The sequence below is a fragment of the Scyliorhinus canicula genome, chromosome 2 (genome assembly GCF_902713615.1).
Source record: "Scyliorhinus canicula chromosome 2, sScyCan1.1, whole genome shotgun sequence".
NCBI lineage: Eukaryota > Metazoa > Chordata > Chondrichthyes > Carcharhiniformes > Scyliorhinidae > Scyliorhinus > Scyliorhinus canicula.
In genome coordinates, this window is record NC_052147.1 from 137,081,184 (window position 1) to 137,098,695 (window position 17,512).

The 17,512-nt window shown below is 46.4% G+C and overlaps 1 protein-coding gene across 1 annotated transcript in view; it reads left to right on the top strand.

The window, feature by feature from the left end:
- Window positions 1-17,512, top strand: part of LOC119962275 (sperm-associated antigen 16 protein-like) — a 1,248,392-nt gene that overhangs the window by 141,427 nt on the left and 1,089,453 nt on the right. Inside the window, exons 6-7 of the mRNA XM_038790262.1 lie at window positions 4,855-4,982; window positions 12,890-13,023. Coding sequence (XP_038646190.1) covers window positions 4,855-4,982; window positions 12,890-13,023 — 262 coding nt within the window. The remainder of the gene's footprint in view (window positions 1-4,854; window positions 4,983-12,889; window positions 13,024-17,512) is intronic.

Consider the following 17,512-nt stretch of genomic DNA (forward strand, 5'->3'; position numbering starts at 1 on the left):
AGAGGGGACTGAGCACCACGACCATGCTCGGGAGGGGACAGGCCCGCGATCGGTGCCCACCGATCGTCGGGCCAACGTCTCAATGGGACACACTCTTTCCCTTCCGCCGCCCCGCAAGCTCAAGCTGCCACATCTTGCGGGGCAGCGGAGGTGAAGACGGCAACCGCACATGTGCGGGTTGGAGCCGGCCAACCTGCGCATGCGCGGCTGGCGTCATTAGGCACGTCGGCCGCGTTATTCTCGACGCGCCGGGCTTTAATGCCAGCATCAAGGCCCCGTGGCCGAGTTTCCTGCATGGCCCTCATAGCCCCCCGGCAGGGGGAGAATAGGGGGCCAGGAGAGGCCTCCGACGCCGTCGTGAACCTCTCTGGGTTTCACGACGGCGTTGGGCCTTTGGGAGAATTCCGCCCGAAGTCGTTTGGAGGTTTGAAAGAACATTTTGAGGAATTATTTAGTGTTGTATTGTTTTCAGGGTTATCTTTGAAGTAAGGGGTGTTAAGTGATCCAATGTTTATTTAAAAGGTTAAGTTGAATTCATGGAATAAACATTGTTTTGTGTTTAAAAACCCACGTGCCCATAATTGTAATACCACACCTGGAGAACAAGCCGTGTGCTTCAAAAGCTAACAATCCATTAAAGGGGGAGGTTGGTTGAACTCCATGATACATTTTGTGGTTCTGGAAAAACCACTCCCATAACAGTAGTGTTCACCAGATTGTGCCCCATCGAGGTGTGTGTCTCTGCGCTGTTGGAGGGTGGGATGATAGCTGTGATGTCTCAATGGAGGACTGCACTGTTTTCACTGTTTGAATGCCAGGTTGACATTTCCAAATCGTGGAGTGGATCTGCACGGTTGCATGGCTGCGTGTTGTCTGAGGTTTGCTCTGTGGGATCGATTTAAGAGCTGCTCCCCCCTCATTAGAAGGGAGCGCCAGGCACGGTTCTACCGAATCTGCTGGGGGGACAATTGTTTCCGACATGAAGCCCATGGGGCATCATTACCAGCCCTAATTGGCGTTAGATATAGGTGGCTGTGTCGCCAGGACAGCTGTCAGCAAGTATCTGGCATTTCTTGCTCGCGACCTCACTTAGAAACGTTTCCATTAGATCGCGCCCAAGGTCTCTTTGCAGCCTCTTTATGTCCATCTCACTGCTTATTTCCCACCTTTGCAACATCAACAAATTTATATCGGTTATACTCGGGGTCCCCTCAACTAATTCTTGAAAGTTTATAAATAGAACAAAAATCACTTTCCCCTGAACGTTATGATGTAATTTAGACCATAACCTGCCCTACACAGTGTTTTATACAATTAAATCCAGCCTGTCCATTTCTATTTATTTTGTTGTCCTTCAAACATCTGAAATGGCTGCTGTAGTAAATGAAAGAGCCACAGTTATGTGGCTGAATGCAGTTGGGACTTTAGAATCCAAGTGGTAAGAGAGGCTGTGCTGGATTCAGACACAATTTTCAACAGATTTTTCATCAGCTTGGTTTCCATCAAAACATGATTGAACATGAGACATGAGAGAATCAATTAATTCACGGGAGTTGCGCATCAGCTGGCGGCTTGTTTAGCCAGCAGAGCTCGGCTTCCTTAAACATCCTGTTGCATTGTAGTAAACCTCATACTCACTAGTTTGCTTGTGAGGTAACTCCATTGTTTTTGGCCTCAAGCTGTGCTTTTCACCAAGGGGTTTTATTTGCCTCAAATAAAATGGTTTCAACTCCAGAAATACCACTTTGAGAACAAAGAACAATACAGCACAGGAACAGGCCCTTCAGCCCTCCAAGTTTGTACCGATCATGATATCAACCTTTGCCAAAACCCTCAGCACTTCCTTGTGCCGTATCCCTCTATACCCATCCTAGCCATGTGTTTGTCAAGATGCCTTTTGAATGCCATTAATGTATCTGCTTCCACATCCTCCCCTGGCAACGCGTTCCAGGCACTCACCACCCTCTGCGTAAAATAACTGCCTTGCATGTCTCCTCTAAACTTTGCCCCAGAGACCTTAAACCTTTTCCCCCTGGTGATTGATCCCTCCACCCTGGGAAAGAGTGCCTGGCCATCCACTCTATCCATGTCCCTCATAATCTTGTACACCTCTATCAGGTCACCCCTAAACCTCCATCTTTCTAATGAAAACAGTCCGAGTCTATTCAGCTTCTCCACATAGCTAACACCCTCCAGAACAGACAACATCCTGGTAAACCTCCTCTCCAAACCCTCTCCAAAGCCTCCACATCCTTCTGGTAGTGCACAATATTCCAGATGCGGCCTGACCAAGGTTCTGTATAACTGTAGCATGACTTGCCAGTTTTTATACTCGATGCACCGTACAATGAAGGCAACCATTCCATATGCTTTCTTGACTACCTTTGCCACCTTCAAAGATCTGTGGACCTGCACACCAAGATCTCTCTAACTTTCTATATTCCTAAGAGTTTTGCCATTTACGGTATATTTCCCCTCTCTGTTAGATTTACCAAAATGCATTAACTCACATTTGTCCGAATTAAACTCCATTTGCCATTTCTCTGCCCAAACCTATCTATGTCCTGCTGTATCTTCTGACAATCCTCAACACTATCTGCCACTCCACCAACCTTGGTGTCATCTGCGAACTTACTAATCAGACTGGCTACATTTTCCTCCAAATCGTTTATGTACACTACAAACAACAGAGGCCCCAGCACAGATCCCTGTGGAACACCACTAGTCACACTCCCCATTCAGAAAAACACCCTTCTACTGCTACTCTTTGCCTTCTGTGACCGAACTAGTTCTGTATCCATCTTACCACCTTCACCTTTTGTACCAGTCTGCCATGAGGCACCTTGTCAAAGGCTTTACTCAAGTCCATGTAAACAACATCCACCGCCGTCCCCTCATCAATCTTCTTTGTCACCCCTCAAAAAACTTGATCAAGTTAGTGAGGCACAACCTCCCCTTCACAAAACCATGCTGTCCATTGCTTATGAGTCTATTTGTTTCCAAATGGGTATAAATCCTGTCCCTGAGAATCCTCTCCAACAATTTACCTACTACTGATGTGGGACTCACCAGCCTATAATTTCCAAAATTATCCCTGCTACCTTTCTTAAACAGCGGTACCACATTAGCTATTCTATAGACTGCGGGCTGGGGAGGGTGGGGGTGGTAGTGTTGGGGTGAGTGTGTGTTGGGGTGAGGGTGGTGTGGGGTTATGGTGGTGTGGGGTGAGGGTGGTGGGAGGGTATGGATGGGGTGTTGGCACACTATGACGGGGAACCGCATGGTCTCACCATCTCACCGCGACTGAGCTCCACCTGGCTCCCTCCCGTTCCTCCGGGCCACCAACCCTGTCCAGAGCCCACTGCCTGGCCATGGTGAGGATCCGCAGGTCTGACGGTCCCACTCTTGTCTTCTCCTGCTCCCAGCACTTGTGCACAGCCTTCTGGTTGGGGGGGAACAGAAAATTACAATGTTAAACAGTCCAACTCATGCAGCCCAGGGGATGGGCAGCTGGTGGCCTCAATCGGACCCAGCCATGGTGGTCGGTCTGGATGCTGGCATGTGGTGCAGTGTGGGAGTTTGGCAGCTCTCTGGGTGTGGGGGTGGGGTGGGGGGGGGGGGTAGTGGTGTGTGGGATGGGGTTAGTGCCAGGGGCACAGTGCTGCCTACTGACCCTGGTTGCCCTGAGGAGGTTGTGCAGTTTCTTCTGGCACAGCTGACTGGTCCCACGGTGTTGCTGACGGTGCTCACGGCCTCTGTCACCTGCGCTCAGGGACGACATACAGTGGCAGCTGGCAGCCTCCTTCCCAGGCCGGGGTACAGAGTGATTCATCCGCCTCACCTCCACCGCGTCCAAGATGGTCTCCAGTTCAGCATCGGAAAACCTCGGGTCTGCTCTCCTCACTGCCATCTTGTTGCCTGGGATGGTGTGTTGGGAGTGAGGTGTGTATATGTGGTTGCAGCTTGTCAGCCTCCGAGTGTCAATCGTGAAACTGACGAATCTGGCACCGTTACTCATTAGAATCGATTGTGTTCCATGTAATGCTGGTGCTCGATCCTGAACAGTAGCGGAATCAGTCCAGGTGTGGTGCCAGTTTTTCTGTTGTGAAAGTCCACGAATTCTGTGCTGGCGTCAACACTTAGCCTCAGAAACGGAGAACCCCACAGCATGTCTTCTGGGGTACTCTTTGTCACTGAGGAGCCAACCCTCTCAGTGCTGTGGTCTCTCAAATATCTGGAGCACTTGCAAATGACTCATGAGAGCTCTCTGGGTACTCAGCACAAACGAGCTGGACTTTTTTTCTGTGATCACAAATTACCTGAACATTCAGAGCAAAATCCTTTTCTATTAATGAATTTCACAGGCTGCTTGTGACACTAATAAAAGACTATTATCAATATTCATGAGATGTAAATGAATGCAAATGTAATTGGTGACATATCTCAGCGGGGACACCCAGCCTGGCTTTAACCCACCATCAAAATCAGGGGAGCAAAATTCCAAACTAATTTTCCTCTGAGGGGAAACTGACTTTTTCATTGACACCAAATTTTGTGCTCCCACCCTCCATGATTCCCACCGATAATGGGAGTGGAAAATGCCAGTCCATAATTATTGTTTAAGAATAGGGCATTTTAAAAGGTGGCACTTTTCAGTTTATTGTGATATTTCTCTGTCCATTGTGTTTTGCTGTTGAACTGCAGATTGAATGATGCCTTCAGTGCTACTTGAGGATTTTTATTTTGTGTCTCTTTTTATTTGTGTACATCAAGTAATTTTATTGTCAGATTTATACTACAGCTGCCTCAGCAAGAGCTCCATCACATAACCGTTACATTTCCAATTTCAAACAGGCTACAAGGGCCACAGCGAATGTAGGAAAGATGGTCCTCGCCAAAGAGCGCTTGCTGAAGCTCGAGCGATTGCTGAAACCAAAGAGGAAAGACATCATTGTGATCCACCTCCAGATTCAACAAAGCGGGTGAGCAAGCGTCTAAAGGATTTTCTTTTTGTTTATTCTTTCATGGGATGCGGATGTGGCTGGGCCAGCATTTGTTGAGCATCCCTAATTGACCTTGAACTGAATAGCATGTTCGGCCATTTCAGAAGACAGTTAAGAGTCAATTACATTGCTGTGGTTTTTTTTTTAGAACAGTACAGCACAGAACAGGCCCTTCGGCCCTCGATGTTGTGCCGAGCAATGATCACCCTACTTAAACCCACGTAACCCGTATACCCGTAACCCAACAATCCCCCCATTAACCTTACACTACGGGCAATTTAGCATGGCCAATCCACCTAACCCGCACATCTTTGGACTGTGGGACGAAACCGGAGCACCCGGAGGAAACCCATGCACACACGGGGAGGACGTGCAGACTCCACACAGACAGTGACCCAGCCGGGAATCGAACCTGGGACCCTGGAGCTGTGAAGCATTGATGCTAACCACCATGCTACCGTGAGGCCCTTTTGGAGTCACATGTAGGTCGGAACAAGTAAAAATAGCAGATTTCCTTCTCTAAAGGACATTAGTAAACCAGATGGGTCTTTCAAACAATATATGACAGTTTCATGGTCACTATTATTGATAATATATTCGTGATTTATTAATAGAACCTAAATTCCATCAGCTGTCATGGTGTGATTTGAACCTTTTATCTCCAGAGCATAAGCATGGGCCTCTGGATTATTAGTTATTTACCACTATGTCACCATCCTTCCCTAAATTAGTTTGCTTACATTTAATTTTATACTTTTCCTTTATATTTTAGACACTTGAATATTTTTTCCACATGCAGTGGGAGCATAATGATTTTCGTCAAATAGCCTCCTGCTGTCCGTAGAAAGCAACGGGCTTGATTCTCCCAAAATGAGACTATGGGCGGAATTCTCCGCAAGGCCCGATGCCGTTGTGAAACCCGGAGAGGTTCACGACGGCGTCGGAGCCCACTCCCGGCCCCCTATTCTCCCCCCCCCCCCGGGGGGGCTAGGAGGGCCGTGCCGTAAATCTCGGCCGCCGGGCCTTGTCGCTGGCGTCAAGGCCCGGCGCGCCTAATGACGAAAGGCCGTGCATGCGCAGGTTGGTCGGCGCGAACCCGCGCATGCGCGGTTGCCGTCTTCCCCTCCGCTGCCCCGCAAGACGTGGTGACTTGATCTTGCGGGGCGGCGGAGGGGAAAGAGTGCGTCCCTTTGAGACGCTAGCCCGACGTTCGGTGGGCACCGATCGCGGGCCAGTCCCCTCCCGAGCACGGTCGTGGTGCTCTCTCCCCTCTCCACCCCCCACAAGCCACAAACCAGGTATTGCTGCCATGTTCACGCCGGCAGCGACCAGGTGTGGTTGCCGCCGGCGTGAACCGGTCGGGAACGGCAGGCTGCTTGGCCCATCCGGGTCGGAGAATCACGGGCTGCCATGAAAAACGGCGGCCCGCGATTCTCTGAGTGGCGTGTCTCAAAACGAGACACGCCATTTTGGAGGGGATGGGAAAATCGGGGGGGGGGGGGGTGCCAGAGCGGCCCTCCTGCGATTCTCCCACCCGGCGTGGGAGCGGAGAATCGCGCCCTATGTCCCCACAGCAGCGTACAAACAGTGGGGTTTTACTCCAGAAATTCCTGCAAATAAGTTCAATGAATTCGTAGCCCTGCAGGGGGCTAGCAGAAACCCGGAGTGAATCTCGCAGCTTCTGCTGCCGATATGGGCCCCCACACTTCTGGCTCTGAGGCCGCGCATGCGCACGGTGGAGACCTCCAGCGGCCACGCCGTGCTCCATGGTGGACTCAGACCGCGGAGCCACACCGAAGAAAGAGATCCCCTGATTGGCCGTGGACCGGACCCTCAGACCCATACATTTAATCGCCGGCAGCCTATAAGCCCCCCCCCCCCCCCCCCCCCCCCCCCCCCAGTCTCCGATCCACCCGCCATGCAAGCATCCTGACTGGTGATCGGTGGTTAGTTCCACGCCGTCGGGAACGCGGCCAGTTGGGAGTGGAGGATTGATAAACGGGTCTCTGGCAATGGACCCCTGGTGGCACAGTGAACTTCACGGTGTTGCCGATTTTCGGTGCCCGGAGAATCGCCAGACAGGTGCCAGGCTCTATTACGGCGTCAAACTGGATTCTCCGACCCGTGCTGGCCGCAATTATGGCGTTGGGCTGCGGAGAATCCAGCCCAACATCTTAGAAAACCTGTTGGTCTGTAGACCAGCAAAAGTATGACCTCTAGTCTGAAGGTTAAGATCTTGACCATTAATTGAGAAAGGATAGAGGTCTATATCTCAATCACTGAGCAGAGTCCTTGGGTGGGAATTTGTTCCCTCCCCCCAGCAGTATTTTTTGCCGCAGTGGACAGCCATTGACTGTCAGCGGAACCTTCCGGTCCTGCCATTGTCAACAGGTTTTTACATTGTTTTCACTCTCCGTTGCCGGGGAACCTGTTGTGCAGGGTCACTGTCGCTAGGACCGGAAAATTCCGCTGCCAGAGAAAGTTGGAGAATTTGGTCCTTGTCTTCAATACCAATGTGATTGTGGCTGGTTCAGAGTGTTTGGAAGGGTCCTTGATTCCAGCAAGTAGTTTCAATAGTCGGGGATGGAGATTTTGGAGATAATGGGCTGGATTATTCTGCCCCGCCTGCCGCAAGAACGGGCGGGACGTGGACAATGGAGAAATCCATTGACCTCGGGCGGGATTCTCCGGTTGCCAGGTGGGCGTGGCCAGAGAATCCCGCTCAATGTTTTGTAAAACTCAGCACGATAGTCTTTTAGACTATGAGGTTTTCAGCGATTCAGGGCTTTTTACTGTCATAGTACACGGGAACTGTATTAGGCCATCCAATTCCTTGAGCCCATACTGCTATTTAATTAGATCATGGCTGACCTAGATCTCAACTCCATTTACCCACCTTTGTTCCATATCCCTTTAATGCAGTGGTTCTCAACCTTTTTTAACCCATGGACCCCTTTTCCTCTTAATTGTTTTGTGTGGACCCCCATAGCCATTCCTGAGAGTTGATGGTTTCAACCGAAATCGTTTCTGCTACTAAAGAAGTTCATGCCGTTAATCCTTCCTTCATTAGCATGGTAAACTAATCCAAGGGAGATTAGTGGGACAATTAGGGCCACAGCAAATGCACCTTTTTGGTTCTGAGCCCCTTCAGCCTTCAAGGTAAATTAGATAGATTATAATCTCTCTTTGACCTTTGTCAGTGCGAGAGAGAGAGAGAGAGAGAGAGAGAGAGAGAAAGGTGAATTGTTCTGAAGTAGAATTGCTCTATGGACCACTAAAATATCACCATGGACCCCCGATTCGGTATTTTTTTTGTGCGGACCCCAGTAATGTTACATGGACCCCCAGGCTCCATGTGGACCCCGGTTGAGAACCCATGTTTTAATGCTTTTGCACCAAAAGCCGATCGATCCCAGTCTTGAAAGTTCACTTAAACCAGCATGCACATTTTTTGTGGAAGCGAGTTTCAGATTCTGCATTCCCCAACAGATTCCAATTGAATCACAATCATTTTAACGACAGTGGGCTGGATTCACCGCCATCGTGATGCTCCATTTTGCCAGCAGCCCGGGTGTTTCCCAATGGTGTGGCGCTGCACCACAATGGGAGACCCCATTGACCAGCCAGCGAAACGGAGCATCCTGCCAGCACGCTGAACCAGAAACCAGGCGGGGTGAGATGGAGAATCAGCCCACAGGATTTTAAAGACAAAGATTTGCTCTCAAATCTCTAGACTCAAGAGGATACAAATCAATTTTATGCATCTATTCTTATAGCTTAATTTTATAATCATTAATTGTTATGAGTTATAGTTTTTATGAGTATACGCTATATCCCTTCCATGGTCAATATATTTTGATGCTGGTACCTGAATTCAGCAAGTCAAAATGGGGTCGACTAAGCATCATTTCTGTACTTTAGAATTTCAAACCATCACCGCTCCACCCCATCCTACCATCCTCAGATAAAGCACAATATACCATTTGTCTTTTTGATTATTTTTTGTCTCTGTGCCTGAACTTCAAGTGATTTGTGTACATTGACGATGATTAAGAGTCCCATTATCTACCAAATCCACAGGGAACTAGAGTGAATTGTTGTCAGCAAATTATGGGTGCCATTCCCCGGCCTCGTTGTGCTCTCGCTTGAGCGTAACAAGGTCGGTGAATAGCGGGAGAGGCTAAAAACGAGATCCATGCTAGCCACCAAAGAATTTGGGATGCAACCGGCCCACTACCTTAGGCGAAATCGGGATCTCACCGTAGTGTGACGAGATACCAATTATCACAACTTAAACCCCATTTCCAGACAATTAATGAGTGTCACCCCTTATGCAACAGCCTCCTGTTATTCAGCGGCCTTTCCAGCAAGTGCCTACACTGGCACCGATTAATACTCTTTTTGAAAAACATGAACCTGGCGGAAGGGCTTCTGTGGGAAGCCAAGAACATGAGAAGCCACCTTTGCTCACAGGCAAATAGCCCGGGGGTGCTGGACTTGCCACCCCAGTGCTCGGTGGGGGACCCTTGGCGGGGGGTGGGGGACCCTCGCCTGGGGGCAGAGGACCCTCTGCAGGGGTGCGCCGACTTGGAGAGAGTGAGACGGTGTGCTGGGGGACAACGGGGGGGTGGGGGGGAGGAGGCAACCGCTTACAGCACCACCATGCCAACTCCTGGATCACTAAAGTTATTAAAAAAGACACATTTGAACACTCAGGGAATGGTACACAGCTCCTGGGACATGTCAACGGCCAGAGGGTTGGGGGGGGGGGGGGGGGGGGGGGTGCGATGCCTGGAGAGATGGGCAAAGGGTCCAGAGGTCAGTCCGCATTGAGGAAGGAAGTGACAGAGTCATCATAATGGTTGTGCGAAATTGTGTGTTTAATGTGTTGTATAAACACAACTCCCGATAGTGCCGCACCCTCCACCCCCCAACCCTTTCCCTCCCTCCCCACCCTCTAACTACTACCCATCCACCCCCCCCACCCTCTACCCTGGTGCCCTCAGTGATCCAACATGCATGGTTCTCCTAGCTCTACCACTCTGTCTGAGTGTTTCCCCAGGATGCACATCAGAGGTAGGGGCAGCCAACTGCTTACCTCATGACGTGGTCTTTGATGCCGCTGGTGGGCAAAAGAAGGAATACTCCCTACCCCGGACAAAAAGCTTCCATGGATTCACTCCCTCTATCTCCTTCATAAATGCAGCCCACACCTTTGCACCCCCCCCCCCCCCCCTTGAATTGAACCCGGGTGTCTGGCGCTGTGAGACAGCAGTGCTAACCACTGTGCTACCTGCTGAGATTTTCCAAAAAATTCTGTTTTTATTTTAAGATTACCAACCATCTTGTGGAATTTATCCTCCAGTCCAGTCACATGATTTTAAATTGAGAGTTGGGACCAGGTGTGGGGGCAAAAAGCAGTTTTCGCAACTCCACCTACTGGCTCCCTTATTTTCCATCTGTGGAATCAACGTTCAATTATGGATAATCCAATCAGAGGACCAATAGCTCTGAATCCTCAGAAAAATGAAAAGGAGAGGTGGGTAGTGCTGAGGAATGCAGGACACCAGGAAGTAATTGAAGAAAGAAATAAAAATAATAATAGGGCCAAGTGTTGGAGGGGAAACTCCTTTGGGGAAATTGTGGGGACGACAAGGGCTCCTTGCCTGTGACACCTCTTCATTCCATGACATCACCACTCCCTCAGACTGGCAGTGGGAGATCGCCAGCTAAATGCAGGCAGAGACGGAGGGTCATCCGGAGGGGTCATTCTATTGTCAGCAAAATACCAATGGTGCCATGAAATGGCCTCAAATGGGCCTTTAATTATGGAAATTGGCTGGCTGATTCTTTCATAGAATCATAGAATTTACAGTGCAGAAGGATGCTAATCGGTCCTTCGAATTTGCACCAGCCCTTGGAAAGAGCACCTGACTGAAGGGCACACCTCCACCCTATCCCCGTACCCCCACTTGACCTTTTTTGACACTAAGGTTAATTTAGCACAGCCAATCCACCTAACCTGCACATCTTTGGACTGTGGGAGGAAATCGGAGCACCCGGAGGAAACCCACGCAGACACGGGGAGAACATGCAGACTCCGCACAGACAGTGGCCCAAGCCAGGAATCAAACCTGCGACCCTGGAGCTGTGAAGCAACAGTGCTAACCACCATGCTACCGTGCCACCCCAAGCACAGCATGGCCCAAGCAGACAGTTTCCCCACCTCAGAACAAACTGTCGAACAAATGCCCAGAAGTGTGACTGGGTCAGCAGGCATTTCTAATATAGTTGGCCATGATTTTACCAGCCCCCCTGCCTCACAGTCTGTCTCCCAGGGGCCAGTAAAACACCTCCCAATGTGAATTATAAGATCCTATCTAAAATTTCCATAGCTGCCATTACTAATTGGACAAGGTTGTGAATTATTGGTAACCCTCATCCTGTCTAAGACTGCTGTTTTAAGTGTGTGGCAGCTTCTCCTGCAAGAAGAAAAAGGAGTTTGTAAATTGTATGCCCTGGTGAGAGATTGTTTATGTTGGGGTAGAATAATGTGATGGTGTGCGTGTCCTGGCAGTTTGCAAAACCTATTCAAATGGACCACATGTTTCACTTTCGCAAGTACCTTTCACCAACATCATAATGCACACATGTTGTCTGCTGTAGCTATCTTTAATTGCTTTTTGGTGCAAATTGAATTTCGCCATCATAGATCTTGCATGTAGGAGGGTGACATTAGACAAAAAGAGTGCAAGGTAAGTTATACAACATAGAACATTGAACATACAATGCAGAAGGAGGCTATTCGGCCCATCGAGTCTGCACTGACCGACTTAAGCCCTCACATCCACCCTATCCCCGTAAACCAATAACCCCTCCTAACCTTTTTGGTCACTAAGGGCAATTTATAATGACCAATCCATCTAACCTGCACGTCTTTGGGCTGTGGGAGGAAACCGGAGGACCCGGAGGAAACCCACGCAGACACGGGGAGAATGTGCAGACTCTGCACAGACAGTGACCCAGCGGGGAATCGAACCTGGGACCCTGGCGCTGTGAAGCTACAATGCTATCCACTTGTGCTACCGTGCTGCCCATTATGTCATTGGAGAAGGAGCAAATTGTATTTTGATGTAAAATTAAACATTCACAAATTTGAAAATGTGGGATCATAGAAATCTATTTACATATTCGATAAACTGAAGTTTATTTTCTGTTCTCCGTGCTGTGTTGTAGTTTAGTATTGACTTTCAGTAGAATTGAAAACAGGAACAATTCAGAGCTGTGGTGAAATATCAAGTGGGTAAATAAAATTAATTTTGTGTGTATTTTAAGACTATGAAGAATGGCCAGTCATTTTCTCATGGTCAGTTATCTTCCTTGATGATGATACAAGTTTACATGCTAAGTATCAACAGTGGAGCCTCAGCTTTGAACTACTGTTTTCTGTGTCTCAACAACAAGTGATATTGTAATTTGTCAATGTAAGTACAAAAATGAGTTGGTGGCTCTCAGGATTACATTAAATAAAATTCTATGTACACAGCTAGATCAGCTGATTTTAAATCAATAAAGGAATCAATGGGGATAAAGCAGAAAAGTAGAGTTGTGGATTATCATTTCAGATCAGTCATCCAGAGCAGACTGGATAGGCAGAATTGCCTGCTTTTCATCCTATGTCTTATTGTCCTATTTTTAGTCATAGAGAATAGTGAAAATTTTGTTTTTAGTTGTATTTAGTATACTGTTTGAAGTTAACTATCAACATGACAATTCTTAGCAATTAGTTTGAACTTTTTTTTGAACAGATTAAATAAATAATTGGATATGTTTGCCCAATGGTTCGAGAAAACCAGAAAATTAATTTATTCCCTTTTTATGAATAGGATTCTGAATTTCCAATTGACACAAGAGTGAACCCATACCTTGCTCAAATGAAAGGCTCTCCCAGTAATTTGCTCAGATCAGGTGGATGCAAAATGACAAAGACTTTGAAAGTACACGAGCTGGCAGTGAGCTGGTAAGTAACATTATTTATATATTGAGTAATTTTCACCAAACAGAATTTACTTTGATATTGGGAAGATGATTTTTTAATGTCAGCGCAAAGCAAGTCCGTTTTCAGATTTCGGCCTCATTTCAATTTTCGTGTTGAGCTGCAGGTACCAAACACAGGTTACCTCTTTGAATGGCAGAAAATCAACCAACATTTTGCATGAAGCTGGCTGTTAGAAATAGGGGAATGTGGATCCAGGAAGGAGAGGAAGAGTAGGCTGTCAGCGCGTCAGCGAGCAGGAATATTCTTCCTGACCCCACAAAAATATATTTTGAAACAGACTTTGTCAAGAGTGGCCTGTAGCAGTCCCTTTAAGATTCAACACCCAATACAACTGGGGCATGCACACATAGCACAAAATTCTCATACAATCTGTGTATTTACTTATATGTAAAATTGCAAGACTTTTAATCTTGCAGCAACAAAAGCAGAGATCATTAGTGCATTTTATCGATAAATGCGTGATCTAATTGACATCTTGGAAAGGCAATTTTGTGGCCTTGTGCTATATGTAACAACTAAAGTACTGACATGATATAAATATTTAGGTAATGTTTGCTTTAAAATATTGCCAACCTCCAAACATATCTTAAAAAGTCAAAGAAAATGGTAGCATATTTAGAAGTTCATGTCACTGAAAATATGAATTATCTGAGTTGTTTTTATTTGCAGTTACAGGTAGCCGATATAAATGATACTTCAGAATTGCTTATTTGTATATTCTAGAATTTTTGTACCTCGTACCTTGCTCATATTTTAAAGTTTTTATAATTATCTACTTATGCCAATTTAACATTATCCTTGTTGCCATGAGATCTGTATATTGCAGAGATTACCCTAAAACTTTGTAATAGACAATAACAGAAAAGATTGTTCATTGGCTTAAAGGTTCATTACACTCAACAGAACCACGTTGGTGTTTATGCTTCGCATGAATCTCCTCCCACCCATCTTCATTTCCCTTTGTTATCTTCATTATTTTCTACAATTTGGAATGCATTTGTTTTTTGTGAGGACATTTGTTGCACTAAAATGCAATATCAGTTTCAGTTCAAGAAACCTGTGTACTTTCTAAGCTGTTTTATGCAAAATTAGTGCTACAGGTAAATAAACCCATGAAGAAAACATGGACAATACTCAAAATAATACTGAGATTAACACACATAGTGGTTTAATTTGTATTTCGTGTGTGATTGCATTGATCAATAACTATTTTGTGTGATTGCATTGATCAATAATTATTTTGCCTTGATTGATGTAGCTTGCAGATTATTAAAAAATACATTGTGTGTCTCCAGGCTTCTGTCTTGAATTCACTACACATTTTGTGGAGAATAATGCAGCAAAACTAGAGAATCTGTCTTGAAATGATTGGCATTTGTATTACTGTTCAATAAGAAATGTTTAATCTGTTACATGTTCAATTGTAATGAAATCAGAACTCAGTTCTTTTACGAGCAATTAAGTCAAATTACAAGTAAGTGTAAAAATTCTGAGTAGGCAAATAACAGATTAACAGGAATAATATTTGTTTATTTAGTTTTGCTTTTCAGTTAACAGATGCAGTATAAAATTATGTAGTAGTTGATATGGGCTAAGCACCACCTTATAAATTTTCAAAAAACACACTTGTACAAACTGTTACATACTGTTGACTTTCACTTTCACTTTGACTTTCACTATTGTCACTGCAATACGTCATTCCGTGAGAACTAATTGTTTTTGGAAACCTCATTTATTTAACAATTAATGCACAGTAGCTTCGTGATGAATATAAGAATTTCAGATATATTCTATCATTGGTATTTGATGCAGTAAAGGTTAAACAGCTAAGTTACTACGTGACTGCTTCAGTCATGTTTTAAATGAATCCTGGTTTGACAGGTTGAGAGCTAAGGGTGCAATTAAGGCATCGTAAAAAATCTTGGGCTAATGCAGTTTTATTTGGATTAAGGGGAGATTCCCTGTGGAGTTAGTTAGATTTCAGCTTGGTAAAATGATGTAGTTACTGGGTGGAACTAAGATATCAGGCATTTTGCAGAAAAGCAGGTCAGTTGAATTCTAGATGGAGCTGTGAGCAGAAGTCCAGCATTTTGCTCTCACTGCTGTTCATTTAAATATGTGCCAGTTGACAGATTAGCAGTCTTTTCAAGCAGTTCAGAATCACCTTGGGTCTAAAGGGATCAAGGAATATTGTGAGAAGGCAGGATCAGGGTATTGAATGTGAAGATCAGCCATGAACATAATCAATGGCGGAGCAGGCACAAAGGGCCGAATGACCTTCTCCTTCTTCTATTTTTGATATTTCTATGTCATTTTAAAGGGTGGGCTGAAACAAGCTGAAACAGCTTTTGAAGAAAAACAGGCAGAGTTTCTGCATGGTTCAGAAAGGATTCAGGTTTTTCCTTTGAAACAGTCTCAAAGAACATCTCTGTACAGCAGATATTCCTGGGTGCTAATTGTTTTTAGTAGTAGATTGAAAGCTGAGGGGCGAGATTCTCCATTGCCCGATGCCGAAATCGAGAACGACGGTCGGATGGAGGATAGCTCCCAATGCCGAAATTGCGGTTTGACGCTATGTTGCGATGCTCCGCCCCCTCCAAAACAGCATCATTGTGACGTGAGATGCACGCAGTTGCAACCACGTTTGCATCTCATTATTGGGCCCACCTGCGATGCTCCGCCTCCGATGGGTCGAGTTCCCGAGGGCGCGGTTCACATGTGGTCTCAACAGCCGTGGACCTGCCATGCCAGCTACGGAGAGAGAGAGGGTGTACGGACAGTGTCCAGCACCGTCATACTTCGCCGCTGGCCAGGGGGGCTTCTGCCAGGGCTGGGGGCAGTGGTGGGGGGGCGGCCAGGAAGTGGGCTGTGGTGTTGGGGTGGAGGGGTACAGGGTCCAGCACGATCGGCGCGATCTTTACGGGCGCAGTCAGTGTGAGTGTTGGGGGGTGTATAGTGTACGCGCGGCTGCAGCTTGTCAACCCTGTGCATGTCCAGCACGGACCCACCGATTCTCCCACTGTTTTCCACGTGTTCTGCGGATGTTTCACGTGGCGCCGGTGCTAGTCCCTCACCGGTAGCGGATTTGGTGCGGGTGTGGTGCCGATTTTCCCATCGTGGAACTCCACGGATCCTCTGTTGGCGTCAGCACTTAGATGCAGGAATGGAGAATCCAGCCCAAGATGTTTAGTTTTATTGTTTCAGTGGGAATAAACACAGTAGTTAAAGGTTACTGTATTCACTGTATTCATTAGCATTGTTTAAGGGTTAATTATGAGTTATTTTCTGGTGTGGTGTTAAAGATATTTTAAATTGTGTTCGTAATAAAGTTTGTTTTAATACACCATATCCCTTTTCTTTGTGAAATCACTCCTGGAGCAAGATATCCTTTGCTCACAGTCTTTCAAAGTTAAAATAAAATATTGGAGTTTCTGTCCAGTATCCTAGCCATTGTTGGGGTCTGATCCAGGATCATAATAACTGACAAACTGAAGAGATTGATTATTATTCTGTTATTTTCTTTTCCATCTGCTGGGAATTGCCTATTTTATATTCCATTCTGTTATCCAGAACTATTTTTCAATTGAAGTTTCATTTCAATTCTGCCAGCAACCTGTGTGTGAAAATGGGTATCCTAGACAGTGAAAACTGGAGATTATCATTCTCTGAGACCTGTGTGGCACAAATATTACTTGCCGCTTATCAGCACAAGCCTGGATGATGTTGAAGGCACGCTGAAATGCTGGAATGGACTGCTTCATCATCTGAAGAATTGTGAAAGGAGTCAAACACTGTGAAATCATCAGCAAATGCTCGGTAGGCATGTTCTTATGATGGAAGTAGGTATTTGATGAAACAACTGGAGATAGTTGAGCCTAAGATGATTCCCTGATTAAATCCTGCAGCGATGTCCTGGAGCTCAGATGATTGATCACTATCAACCAGAATCATCTTCCTTTCTGCTAGGTATAACTCCAGCCAACATTTGTATTAACTTCACTCAGTTTCCTTGGTGCCATACTCGTCAAATGAGGCATTGATGTGAAGGGCAATCACCTCTGGAAGTCAGATTGTGTCCACATTGAGACTGAGGCTGCAGTGAGGCCTCAAGTCACTGGTTCTGGCAGATCATAAAGTGAGCATTAGTGAGCCAAGAATATGTTAAAGAGAAATTGTCCATGTTTCTTTCCCTATTGGCTCTAAAAGAAGTTAAATAGATTCAGGTGGAGGGTGGGCAGTATCTAGTCATTGTGAATGGGGGAGACTAAAGGGCAGCACGGTGGCGCAGTGGTTAGCACTGCTGTCTCACGGTGCCGAGGTTCCAGGTTTGGTCCTGGCTCTGGGTCACTGTCCATGTGGAGTTTGCACATTCTCCCCTTGGTTGCGTGGGTTTAGCCCCCACAACCCAAAAATGTGCAGGGTAGGTGTATTGGCCATGCTAAATTGCTCC